Here is a 12,251-nt window from a genome sequence, read left to right as displayed (position 1 = left end):
TACAAAAGTGAACTACTCACAAGGAAATTTCCACAGAACTAGGTTAATTTCTCTGTATCTTCCACCGCCAGGCTATGTTGTCTTTTACAACAATATCACATCAACTAGATCTGTTGGACAACCAACAGATCCTCTGTTATTCTGGGATTTTCTGGGGCCTCCTGAGACAATAGCTCACAAGGAGCTATGCCATATTTAGCATTGGGATTTTGGAAACCACATTACCTAGCCTTGCATGAGAACTCTTTTCTTCTCCTAACCCCACTCCTCCAGTGATTTAAAGTATTGTATTTTTAGAGATAAGAATGGGAATCTTGTCCTCCCTCCAGTTGAGGCTGTGTTTATTTCCTACACCTCATCTACATTCTTTCTATGAGTAAAAGTTGAATGTGAAGCAGTATATGGGTGAATTGTGTTGTTAACGTTCTGTGTCATTCAGCTTTCTAACATTTAACGTTAAAAAAAAAATCACTGTTTTCACAGCCACTCCCAGTATTTCAGATGAATTTCTATGAATCATGTCTCTATGAATCTAATATTTTTTACATAAGAATAGCATCAGGCTTCACATTGAAAGCATGAGGACCCGAGCTTGAATCCCCAATATTCATGAAAAAGATGGGCAAAACTATGAGTGACTATAGCACCAGCAATAAGGTCCAGAGACAAGTAGGTTTCCTTCACTGTCAATTTAGTTAAAAACCTAGTTTTTGGTGGTTTAGTCCCTGGGAGCTTTGGGGCATCTGGTTGGTTGATAGTGTTGTTCTTCCTATTGGGTTGCAAACTTCTTCAGCTCCTTCAGTCCTTCCACTAACTCCTCCACTGGGGTCCCCATGCTCAGCAAGAAGCAAGTATCTGCTTCCGTATTGGTCAGGCTCTGGCAGAGCCTCTCAGGGTATAGCTCCTGTCAGCAAGTACTTCTTGGCATCAATTACAGTGCCTACATTTGATGTCTGCAGATTGGATGGATCCCTAGGTGGGGTAGTCTCTGGATGGCCTTTCCTTCAGACTCTGTTCCACTTTTTGACCCTGCATTTCCTTTTGACAGGAGGAATTATGGATTATTATTTTTGAGGGGATTGAGTGGCCCCATCCCGCAACCAGGGGCAGTGCCTATCCACTGGATATGCTCTCTTCAGGTTCTCTCTGCCCTTTGTTGGCTATTTCAGCTAATGTCTTCTCTGTTGGCTCCCGAGAATCTCTTGGGTCCCTGGCATCTGGGGCTTTCTAGTGGCTACCCCTAGTTCCTCCTCCCCGCCACTGTTACTACACACTTCTTTTCAAATTTCTGACCCTCTGCACTTAGCCCCCATTTCCTTCTGTATCTGAATCGGTCCACCTATATGGCATCAATGGGAGGGGAATCCCCTTGGTCCTGCGGAGGCTCAGTGATGATGCCTCAGTGTAGGTGAATGGTAGGGCGCTGAGGTGGGAGTGGGTGGGCAGGTGGGGCAGTACCCGCACAGAAGCAGGGAGAGGGTGGAAAGGTTAGGGGGGCTTGTGGAAAGGAAACTGGGAAGGAGGGTAACATTTGAAACGTAAATAAATAAAATAACCAATAAAAAAGGAGAAAAGAAATCTAGCTTTTGGGTTAGTGAGATATCCTGTCTCATGGAAGTCAAGTTGAGAGTAACAGAGACAGACACCTGCTGTTTCTATATGGTTTCTTATGCCCAATCATTGATGCAGATCACATGTGTGCGTGTGCACAAACACACACATCACATAGCAATAAGTGTAATGTAACCATTTGTGAATAGTATCTTTTAGGAAAGGCAAAAGATTATGAGTCTCCAAGTATTTCTGATGAATGTCTCATTCTCTACACTTCAGTCTCTTTGATGAGTTGTTTGAAAAGGAGAAAAATTGAAGTTACTATTATTCTGTTTGTAATCAGAATATTCTGTATTCACATTTCTAGGGTATTTAAATTTTCCATCGAAAAGCAATGGAGGGTCTAAAAATCCCGGTGAGTCCAATTGAGTGGTTGCTCCTTACGTTGTGGTGAGTTTGTTGAGTTTGCAAACAATGCCATCCAAAGATGTCCTGAGCTGATGAAGCGGCCCTACTGTCTTCTTCCAACAAGTGACACCCCTTACTGAGCAGCATCAGGCTTTATCATTCACTGTTTGTCTCAAACATTAGCTTCACTCTCTTCATAGTCGTAATTCCACCTTCTTCCATGTATTCCTGCAGGGAGAGATTTCACATTTCATATGATTTTATAATTCAAATGTTTACCATGCAGCTGTATATTTTCCTTAATCAGAGTTTTAATTGTCCTGTTCTTGGTCTGATCCCATTTTTTTAATAACATAAAATTTGTCTCAATAGCTTCCTCTTCTTTCTTTTGAAATGACATTTTTCTTCTACTCTGAGTGACAGCAGTGTAGAAAATCAGTAGTTAGTGCTGTGACTGCTAATAGATAGGACATCTTTCTGCCGACTATTTGAATGTAGGCGCTTCCCTCTTACTTGTATCAGAGGGATCTTGCTATTTAGTTTCTCATTACTCCCTGTAAGACCAGGCCAAAAAAATCTATCAAATCTTGTAACAAAGCAGTTTGGATGATGTGGTTATATTTCACACTTGTCCAGACCTGGAGATGTATGAGGTAAATGTGTATGGTTCATAAAATATGAACTCAGCAGAGCAAGTTCCATGGATCAATTTGTTCCTTGCTTCTTCCTTTTTCTCTGATACTTATTACATATGCAGGATCAAAGCTCTTTTAATTACATCTTCATTGTCAACCTGGGAATATTGTGCAAGAGTTATAGCTCCCTAACTAGCTTCTTTCCTCTAAGAAAGTAGAGCACGAATGCATCTGTACCTTCAAAATTAGAATTATTGTAAGCATTGTATATTATGTACAATATTAGAATAATATCTGTTAGTTCTTGCCTTTTATTTCCCTGTGATCAATCTTTAAATTTTAAATCACTGAGATATTTACTAATGCTTTTATAAATATTTGACAAGTACTGAACGTTTTATTTCCTAAATAGTCTTACTAAATTAATGCTCTAGACGTAGCACAAAGCAATGCACTCATAAAAGTATTTTATGCCCATGCTTACTCAATAATTCATAATTCTGGAAAACAACAAAAACATAATATAAAGCAGCCATTATTTACTGCCCACAATGACCACTGATACTGAGCATTTGTAGTTATTTCTCTTTCTGGCCTTTATTCTTCTAGGATGGGTAGATGAATAGGTGGATACATAGGTAGATGATAAATGACAATAGATAGATAAAGGTATTTTATATTTTGTGCCATTATACAAAAACTTGTGATTAACACCTTCAGTATTAATATAATTACTTATTGGGGTTGGGGATTTAGCTCAGTGGTAGAGCGCTTGCCTAGCGAGCACAAGGCCCTGGGTTCGGTCCCCAGCTCCGAAAAAAAGAAAAAAAATATAATTACTTATTTTAATTCAGATATTGTGAAATAATTTTAATAACTTTGTCTAATGTATACCCACTGCACACATACATATAAAACTTCCAAACCATATTTTATTGTTGGCCTGGTTCTGCTTTTGCTCTTGGCTATTCAGGCACCATGGCAGACATGCTCAGAATGGAAGAAAGAAAGCTTACTTGTGCGGCAGGGTAGTCGTTTCCCAGGATGTTGGCTCAGTGTGGACAGATAAAAGCTCAGAGAGGTTTTCAATGAAATGGCTTTCATTTATTGGTGGTGAAAAGGATTACATAAACCTTGGGGAGTGGGTAGAAGCTTTTGGGGTGAGTGCACATTACTGGTTGGTAGAAAGGCACTGGGACTGCTTCATTTGCATAAAAAGGCATTCCAGGTATTCACTGGACATGGCTTTGTAGGCAGTTAGAGGGGACAATGAACCTTTAATTTGGGCACCAGGCTACATGAGTATCACAAAGCTGGCAGAAGTGGGGATCATAGAGGCTATTGGCACGAGAACATGCAGACCCAAGAAGGGAACCATTCTACCTCTTGCCATCTTAGGATGAGAGTTTCAGGATTTGGATGCCTCTCAAACTTGCTCGTGCTCTGGAGTGGCTCCCTCGGGCACACAGCTCTCAGGCCTCCCATTTTCTCACTGTATTCTGTATGCAATTGTTATGTCTGTTTGTATATCTACACTCATTAATCTTACTGCAGCGATTTCTTCCCTCTTTCCCTGTATTCATCTTCTCATGGTGTTGCTAATTTGTTGAGGCTAACCTTTGAACTGGGGTTATTTCTGCCTCACACTTTCAAGTGCTTGTCCTATATGTCATAGAAGGAATTTTATACTGCTTTAAGTTTATGAGCAAACTGGTACTGTATTATTTTTGTTTGTGTTAATAAGGGTAATGGTGAGTTGATTTTTAATATGTAAATACACTTCTGTTAAAGCTTGTGAAAATTCACAATCAATGTATCTACTTTTACTGCTGCCCTTCCCACTTGATTAGTAATTACAATGATTTACGTCAGACCCATTTTATTTTATTATAAAAGAATGTTTATGACTTTTAACCTATCAAAATTTTTCATAGTTGTCATTATTATTTTTATTAATTCTAGTTCAGGAAGCCTTTTTGCCTGATCCATTGACCGATTTAACATTAGAGTTGCTCAGTAAATCATGTTACAGTGCTAATGAAATAGAATTCTCCTATTCAGTTGCATAACTGCAGTGCTATCCTAACTAATGTTCAGATTGATTTTTTATCATTACAGAGAATAATAGAACATGTCTTGAATTCTCAAAGTCAAATGCAATGAATTCCTTGAAAGATTTATTTTATCCCACAGTAAAGATAAATCTGCTGATGTACTCAAGGAACAATGCTAAGTGTGCAGAACCACTCTTTGAGTCTAATAACTCAGTTAATGCCCGTTTCAACCCATCGAAGAAAACCATCTGGATTATTCATGGGTACAGGCCGCTTGGTTCCACCCCAATGTGGATACATAAGTTTACTAAGGCCTTTTTGAAACAGGAAGATGTGAATCTCATTGTCGTAGACTGGAACCAGGGCGCTACGACTTTTATTTACGGTAGAGCGGTTAAAAATACAAGAAAAGTTGCGGAGATTTTGAGAGAGTACATTGAAAATCTTTTGGTAAGTAGGAAAAATTTAAGGTAGACATGTGATGCGATATATACTTTGTTATGTGATACGATGAAATTAAATAATCAGTTGGAACTTTAACTTAGACACAGTAATCTTAAGCTATATTTTGTCTACTCTAAATGATAATCCCTTATTTCATTTTCATATTTTAAATATGAGAAAACTTTTATTTTAAACCATTAGAATTTAAAGCTCATTCAAACTCTGTATTTGGACTGAATTAATGATCTTATGTGAGGAGTGAACAGTACTGTAATGTCCGTACATTTTTTTTAGTTATGTTTTCTAACATCAGGCTAATATGTTTGTTGTTGGTAAATATTGGAGGAAAAGATCCTAGGAAGTAGTTTATTCTGACATCCCTGAATATGGATCTCAGTTTCCACTAGGTCAGCTCAGGGTTGGCATAGACCTATTAAATTCAAGGCTTCTTATAGGTCTTTTATTTTTGAATAATTATTGTTTAATAGGTCAACCTTTATGGCATTGTAAACACTTTATGGTAGTTCCTATCTTTTCTGAGCACAGGTGGTGACAGTAAGTCTTTCAGAGAAAGATAGGCCATATTTGATTTCTTGGGATCTTCTTTGTTTTGAAGTCTGAATTTTAGATGAAATGAACTTCCAAACTTATGCTAAGTTGAACAGGCATAACATCAAAGCATACACATCAGGATTCAGAATGAAGGGGATCAAAACTCAAACTTGTTGCCTCTCGTCTGTGTCACTGTGAACAGCCTCTTCGTCTCTCTACAAAATTCTTTGTTTATACTTTAAAAATAATGAAATTTTATTATATGTTCCATGAATATTAAATTGATATAGAAACATATGGTACTGTATATATGCAAAAGTGTATATGCTTAGTCAACACATGACATGTACTAATGAGTGAATAAAATAATTTTTATTATTTGTTTAAAAATCTTTAATTTTAAAAACATTGTGACCCAGGTCAGAAGATAGGATAACAGGTACCTCATACTGTGAAAAGTGTTAGTTAAGTAGAGAATTTAGGAAAAAAAATCATAGCAATTTGCTTGCAAATGATTTACAGGAGTTGGGAGAAAAGTAACTATTGCTTTGTGGTTTGGAGAAGTACTTCTTCCTCTTTTGAGACATTGCTTTGAGGAATTTGAAGAACAGAAATGCTTTTTTTTTGTTGGGAAAGCCCCTGTCTTGCTCTGCAATAGTGGTGAAAAGTTGCCACCATTTTATGAGCTTCAACCATCACTGTGTAGCTCCCCGGGAGTCTGCTGGAAAACATAGATCCAGAGAGCTCTCAAAGCTGCCTACTTGAGGTGAACCAAATGTCCACACCTTGTCCTTCATTGTTTTGCTGTACTATGTAACCTGTGGTTTCAGAACCTGCCTGAAATTCATATACTTCAGCTTAGCACTTTAAAAGTAAGAGTGGCTTTTATACTTTTATTGGTTGTGCTAGAGCGTTTGATATACCCTTAAGGGAAGACAGAAGAAGTCTAGCATATATTTTGTAATCAAACAGCTCTAGACTTGGGTCTTAGTCCATTTGAGCAACGGTATAACAAACACTTTAGTGACCTTACATACAAACACGTTCATGTCTCCTAGAGAGACATGACTGGTGGAGTCTGGGTCTGGTAAGGAGCGGTTCCTGGTTCATTGTTTGAATCTTGGCATTGTCGCATCACAAAAGATCCAAATAAGCCTCTTTAGGTCTCCTCTGTCAGAACATTATCCCCATTCTTAAATACCCCTAATTTGTGATGTCACTTTGTCTGTGCCCTACTTCCAGCAGAGGCCATGACATTAAGGTTTAGAAATTCAGCATATTAATTTTCAGAGGCAGAAATATTCAGACTTCAGTGACTTTAAATACATTTTCTTTATATGTAGCTTTGTATACAACTTTAACTTCTGTTTTCTTAGTAAAATACTTAACAAAATATTATTTAGTTAATAATTTTAGTATAGACTTAGTGTTAAGTAATAGGATAGATATGAATAACATATGACAAACATGAATATTAAATATAAAGCATAAAGCAGATGTTAATATACTTAGCACAAAATAAACACACAATCATGCCCATTATTACTATTTGATCATGATATGTCTCAGTCATTAAATGATATTTTTATTTATCTCACTCTATACTATGGGTGACTAAAACTTCGTCTTGCAATTACATTTAAATTTACTTTAAATTTTCAAGTAAAGTTTAATGGTATTACTGGAAACAAATAAAGATCAGATGTTTTGTGGTGCGAGCTGAACTAACCTATGTCTTTTCACAGTTATAAGTCCTTTCTTATGTGCCAAAAATATATGACGTCAAAATCAACAGTGGATTTCAGAATGTCCGTATATTGGGAATTTGTTCTCATCCAAAATAAAAGTTATTACATTGTATTTTGCATTTTACAGATCCATGGAGCATCTCTTGACAATTTTCATTTCATTGGCATGAGCTTAGGGGCTCATATTTGTGGCTTTGTAGGAAAGCTATTTCAGGGTCAACTTGGAAGAATTACAGGTAAAACAATCTTTTCCTTTTGTTAAATTACATTTTTAGCACATTTTCCATTAGAGTGTATTCTACTTAAAAACCTAGCAGGCATGGCTACAAGCTATATTTGAATACTACTTTGTAACTGTAGATGGTGAATTCTTTCTTAATGATTATGATGGTCATGAAAAGCAAGTATTGAATTTTGTAGTTTTATTAAAATGTCAAAGATTACATGGCAAGATCTGTTCCATTCAGTTAAAATATCATTTTTTCATTAGCTAAAAATTTTAGCTCTGTAGTCCATATTCATAAACATTATGGTATTTTCATTCTTTTAAGCATTCATTTTTGTACTAGACAAATCAGGAGTTGCTATTCAAGTCTGAAACATTCTGATTCTAAAGTTCACTCAGATTCACAAGGTAAACTTAACTATAGTTAAAGGCTGCAACCCCATGGTGCTCACATAAATTTCTATCATTTGCCTATGTAATGTTTATTAAGCAATTATTCATATCTATATCAATAGGATAATTATGGTAATTCCAATGAGTTATACAGGATATTATTGTTATAATAAAGTCCATAAAAGGAAAAGGAGAGGTGAACTCATATAGTTGCAAGTGCTTGCTTATCTATTTTTCTACTGACACAGGTTTTCTTACATCAGAAAAATTTAGAGAAAGAGATAGGTGGGCCACTCAGCAAACAGGCTAAATAAAATAGGGATAAGAGGAGTGTGAGGTGAGTAATAGTTAAAGTAACACTTATTTATATATTGATTTGGGTCTATGGACAAATGTAGGATGAGGCTGGTAGGGCAGTGAATTGAAGAGAGGTCCAGAGGATAGTTATTAAGGCTTTTTCTCCACCACAGGGGGTCATAGTTACTATTAAATATTCAGTTATACAGCTTACTCTGTCTACCTACTCCTTAGATAAATTGGCTAAAATATCAATATTTTGTTGAAACATCTTTCCTGTGATTGGAATGCCTTTGAAGGGTGATGATAAATATTCAAATAATGAAAATATTTGCTATTTGTCAAATTTCATTTAACTTTAAGTAGGTTGGGACAAGTTTAAACTAAAATTGCAAGTGCTTATGTTTATAATTGAAAATCAGGTAATGTAAGCTAGTAAAATATGGCCCAATTGATAGTCTATGTTTTGCATTTCAGGCCTTGATCCAGCTGGACCAAAATTTTCTGGAAAGCCATCAAATTGCAGATTAGATTATACAGATGCAAAGTTTGTAGATGTTATCCACTCTGACTCCCAAGGTAAAATAATAAGTATCTTTGAGGTTTGTGTTTAAAAGCAAAATGTGAAATATAGATCCCCAGGAAGAGGAAGAGTTGCAGATACAATGTTTGGGGTTTACTTCTTCGTTCTGGTGGCAGTCACTGACTTTACATACTTCCTTGCCATGCTCAATGCTGCTATTTAGTTACTGTTTACTTTCCACCTGTGAATGCAAACCAACTAGAACTGAGCACAGCACTAGAACCACAGATAAGGAATATTCTCTAGAATTAGGGAATTAGTTCCCTATTGATTTTAATTTTCTTTATAAAGCTCTCTAGCAGGGTTTTGATGCCATTGGTTATAAAATGTTGGACGAGTGAATGCATTAGAATTATTGAGACTGTCTTGAGGTCCTTTTGATTGAATGGATGAGATGAGTAAGTTGTGGGAGGAGAGAGAGAGAGAGAGAGAGAGAGAGAGAGAGAGAGAAGAGCAGAGGAGAGGAGATAAGAGAAGAAAGAGAAGAGAAGAGAAGAGAAGAGAAGAGAAGAGAAGAGAAGAGAAGAGAAGAGAAGAGAAGAGAAGAGAAGAGAAGAGAAGAGAGCTCCTTTCTGGATTTGATCTGGTGATTCTAGCACTGACAAGACTCTTCATATCAGGGAGACTCTTGATTACTTACCAAACTCACCTCAATGTTTTTCTGAATGTATGCTATATAACCACATTTATAGCTATGCTACTTACAATAGTAAGAACATATAAGCAGTCTAGATGTCCATGAATATATGAAAACATATTGGAATTTATATAGCCATAAAGAAAGATGAAATCCCAACATTTCAGGAAAATGGGTGAAACTCGGGATCGCTATGTTAAGCAAGCCAAGCCAAAAGTAGACAAATATCCCCTTTCTTTTTGTTTTCACAATCTAGATTTAAAAATTACGTACTCAGGGTGCTGCTGAGATGGCTGTATGTGTCAGATCACTTACTGCCCTCAGCAGGGATTCAGAGTTCAGTTCTCATGACTGATACCAGGCAGCTCACAACTGCCCATAATTTTAAATCCAGGGGGTGTCAAATAGTTCTGGCCTCCACAAACACCTGTAGTTCTATGCGCATGCCCACACAGACACACCTACATACGGATCATTAAAAACAATAAAAAAACCCTCTAAAGTTATGTTCTTATGCATATACCTATATACATATGCCAGGCTGGCCTCAAGAACCATTTGTGAGTCCATAATAAATATGTGTTGTTTTTTCCTAGCTCTGTTGTCTTTATCCTTACTCATTGATAGGTGGGAGGTTTGTCTCAACAGGAGCCTCTTGCTTTTTAGCTTTCATGTTGAACTGAGATATGCTGAGGCTTCAGACTACTCTCGACAGCTGACTTTCTTCTAGGGCAATGGTTTTCAACCTTTCTATAGCTGTGACCCTTTAATACAGTTCCTCATGTTGCAGTGACCCACAACCATAAAATTATTGTCATTTCTACTTCATAACTAAGTTTTGCTACTGTTATGAATTTTAATGTAAATATCTGTGCTTTCTGGTGGTCTTAGGCGACTCCTGTGTAAAGGTCATTTGACCCTCATAGGATTGGTGACTGCTCTCTAGGGCTGAGAACCACTGCTCTAGGGACCTACTTAAAATGTGGCATTCTTTGCTTAAATTCAACGGAGTAGATTATAATACTAAAGGAGGGATTCTCCACTGCTACACTGATGGCACACTTGCTTTTGTAGAGTCTGAGGACTTGTAATTAAATGATTTTAAAGGGCTTTCATCTTTTTTTATATCAAAATTCTTAAATCTGCTCCTCATGCTGTGTATGCCAAGTATTTTATGGCTCTTTAAGATATCATGACACATTACTTGATTCTGTTGTATGCTCTACCTAAATCAAGTTGCTGTTAAACCATACCTAGACACTAATATTTATCACAAAAATTCAGTAACATGAAATTGCTTGCACCCTTGGCTAAAGTATCTTATATGGCAATGAGATTTCATATATAAGTATAGTCCCAGATTTTCTGAGTTTAATATGCCTTTCATGCTCCTCTTGGTTATAGATTGAAATATTGGTGATATATTCAGAATTTGAAGCTTCTGCAGAGCCCTGGAAATCTACAAATAAACAGAGGCTCATATATCATAGCCACATGGCTCATGCCGTCCTAGCTCAAGTTGTAATCTACTAGTAGAGTTAGCAAGCTTTGTAGAGTTTTGCTACTGAGTAAACCTACTCAACAAGCCTGAGGCACCATCATCCAAAGAGGGAGACATACATCCCACTGCCCTGACAGCTGCATGTGACCTAATAGTATTTTGCCTGGCTGATCCTTGCCCATTGTATCTTAGCCAGTTTCTTTGTGGACCCTAGTCCTCTCCCACGTATTGGGTTGACTCCTTCCCTCCCACTCTTCAAACATCCATTTAACTTGTCCATTTAACTTCAGAATGGGAAATTCTCTAGCCAAGTTACCTTTAAAAGTTTTCCAGTTTTACCTTCTACTTTAAAAAGTGTTCAAGGACTATCCTTGCTAGGTGTTTTTTTATTTTGATCTTCTTTCTCCATTGCACTGATTACTCTCTGGCAAATAGTACTCTCAGTTTCTTTTATATTTTTCTCTATCACACAACATTTCCATTACAAAAGTTTTCCTCTCCCCCCACCTCAAAGTATTAGGATTGTCCCATAGTAAACATGGGAATAATAAATGTGCAAAATTATTAACAATAACTTTTATGAAAATCAATTTGAAAAAGAGATTTCGTTTTTTATTGAATATTTTCTATTTACATTTCAAATGTTATTCCCTTTCCCAGTTTCCCGGCTATAAGCCCCTATTCCATCCCCATCCCCTTCTTCTATAAGGGTGTTCCCTCTCCCTAGCCACTCCCCATTCCCGTACCATGCCAACATTTCCCTGTACTGGGAGGTCCAGCCTTAGCATGACCAAGGGCTTCTCCTCCCATTGGTACCAAACAAAGCCATCCTCTGCTACATATGCAGCTGGAGCCATGGGTCTATCCATGTGTAGTCATTGCTTAGTGTATTAGTACCTGGGAGCTCTGGTTTGTTAGTATTGTTGTTCTTTTGGGGTTGCAAGTCCCTTCAGCTCCTTCAATTCTTTCTCTAATTCCTTCAGTGGGGACCCCATTCTTAATTCAATGGTTTGCGGCTAGCATTCGCCTGTGTATTTGTAATGTTCTGGTTGAGGCTCTCAGGAGACAGTAATCACTATTCCTTAATATCTCTTAACATCAATGGACTTAATTCCCCAATAAAAAGACATAGAAAAACAGACTGGATATGTAAAGAGGACCCAGCATTTTGCTACATACAGGAAACACACCTCACTGACAAAGACAGACACTACCTCTG

The 12,251-nt window shown here is 37.1% G+C and overlaps 1 protein-coding gene across 6 annotated transcripts in view; it reads left to right on the top strand.

Annotated features, from left to right (window-relative positions):
• Positions 1 to 12,251, top strand: part of Lipi (lipase I) — a 39,455-nt gene that overhangs the window by 4,442 nt on the left and 22,762 nt on the right. For 3 of the 6 annotated variants that reach the window (XM_087575953.1, NM_001105899.1, XM_087575954.1), the window contains 4 exon segments: positions 1,922 to 1,969; positions 4,716 to 5,101; positions 7,523 to 7,631; positions 8,789 to 8,890. In XM_087575953.1, coding sequence (XP_087432079.1) covers positions 1,922 to 1,969; positions 4,716 to 5,101; positions 7,523 to 7,631; positions 8,789 to 8,890 — 645 coding nt within the window. 6 annotated transcript variants of the gene reach the window in all.

The sequence above is a fragment of the Rattus norvegicus genome, chromosome 11 (assembly GCF_021556685.1).
Source record: "Rattus norvegicus strain SHRSP/BbbUtx chromosome 11, alternate assembly SHRSP_T2T, whole genome shotgun sequence".
Lineage (NCBI taxonomy): Eukaryota > Metazoa > Chordata > Mammalia > Rodentia > Muridae > Rattus > Rattus norvegicus.
This window is presented reverse-complemented; position numbering and strand designations above follow the sequence as displayed.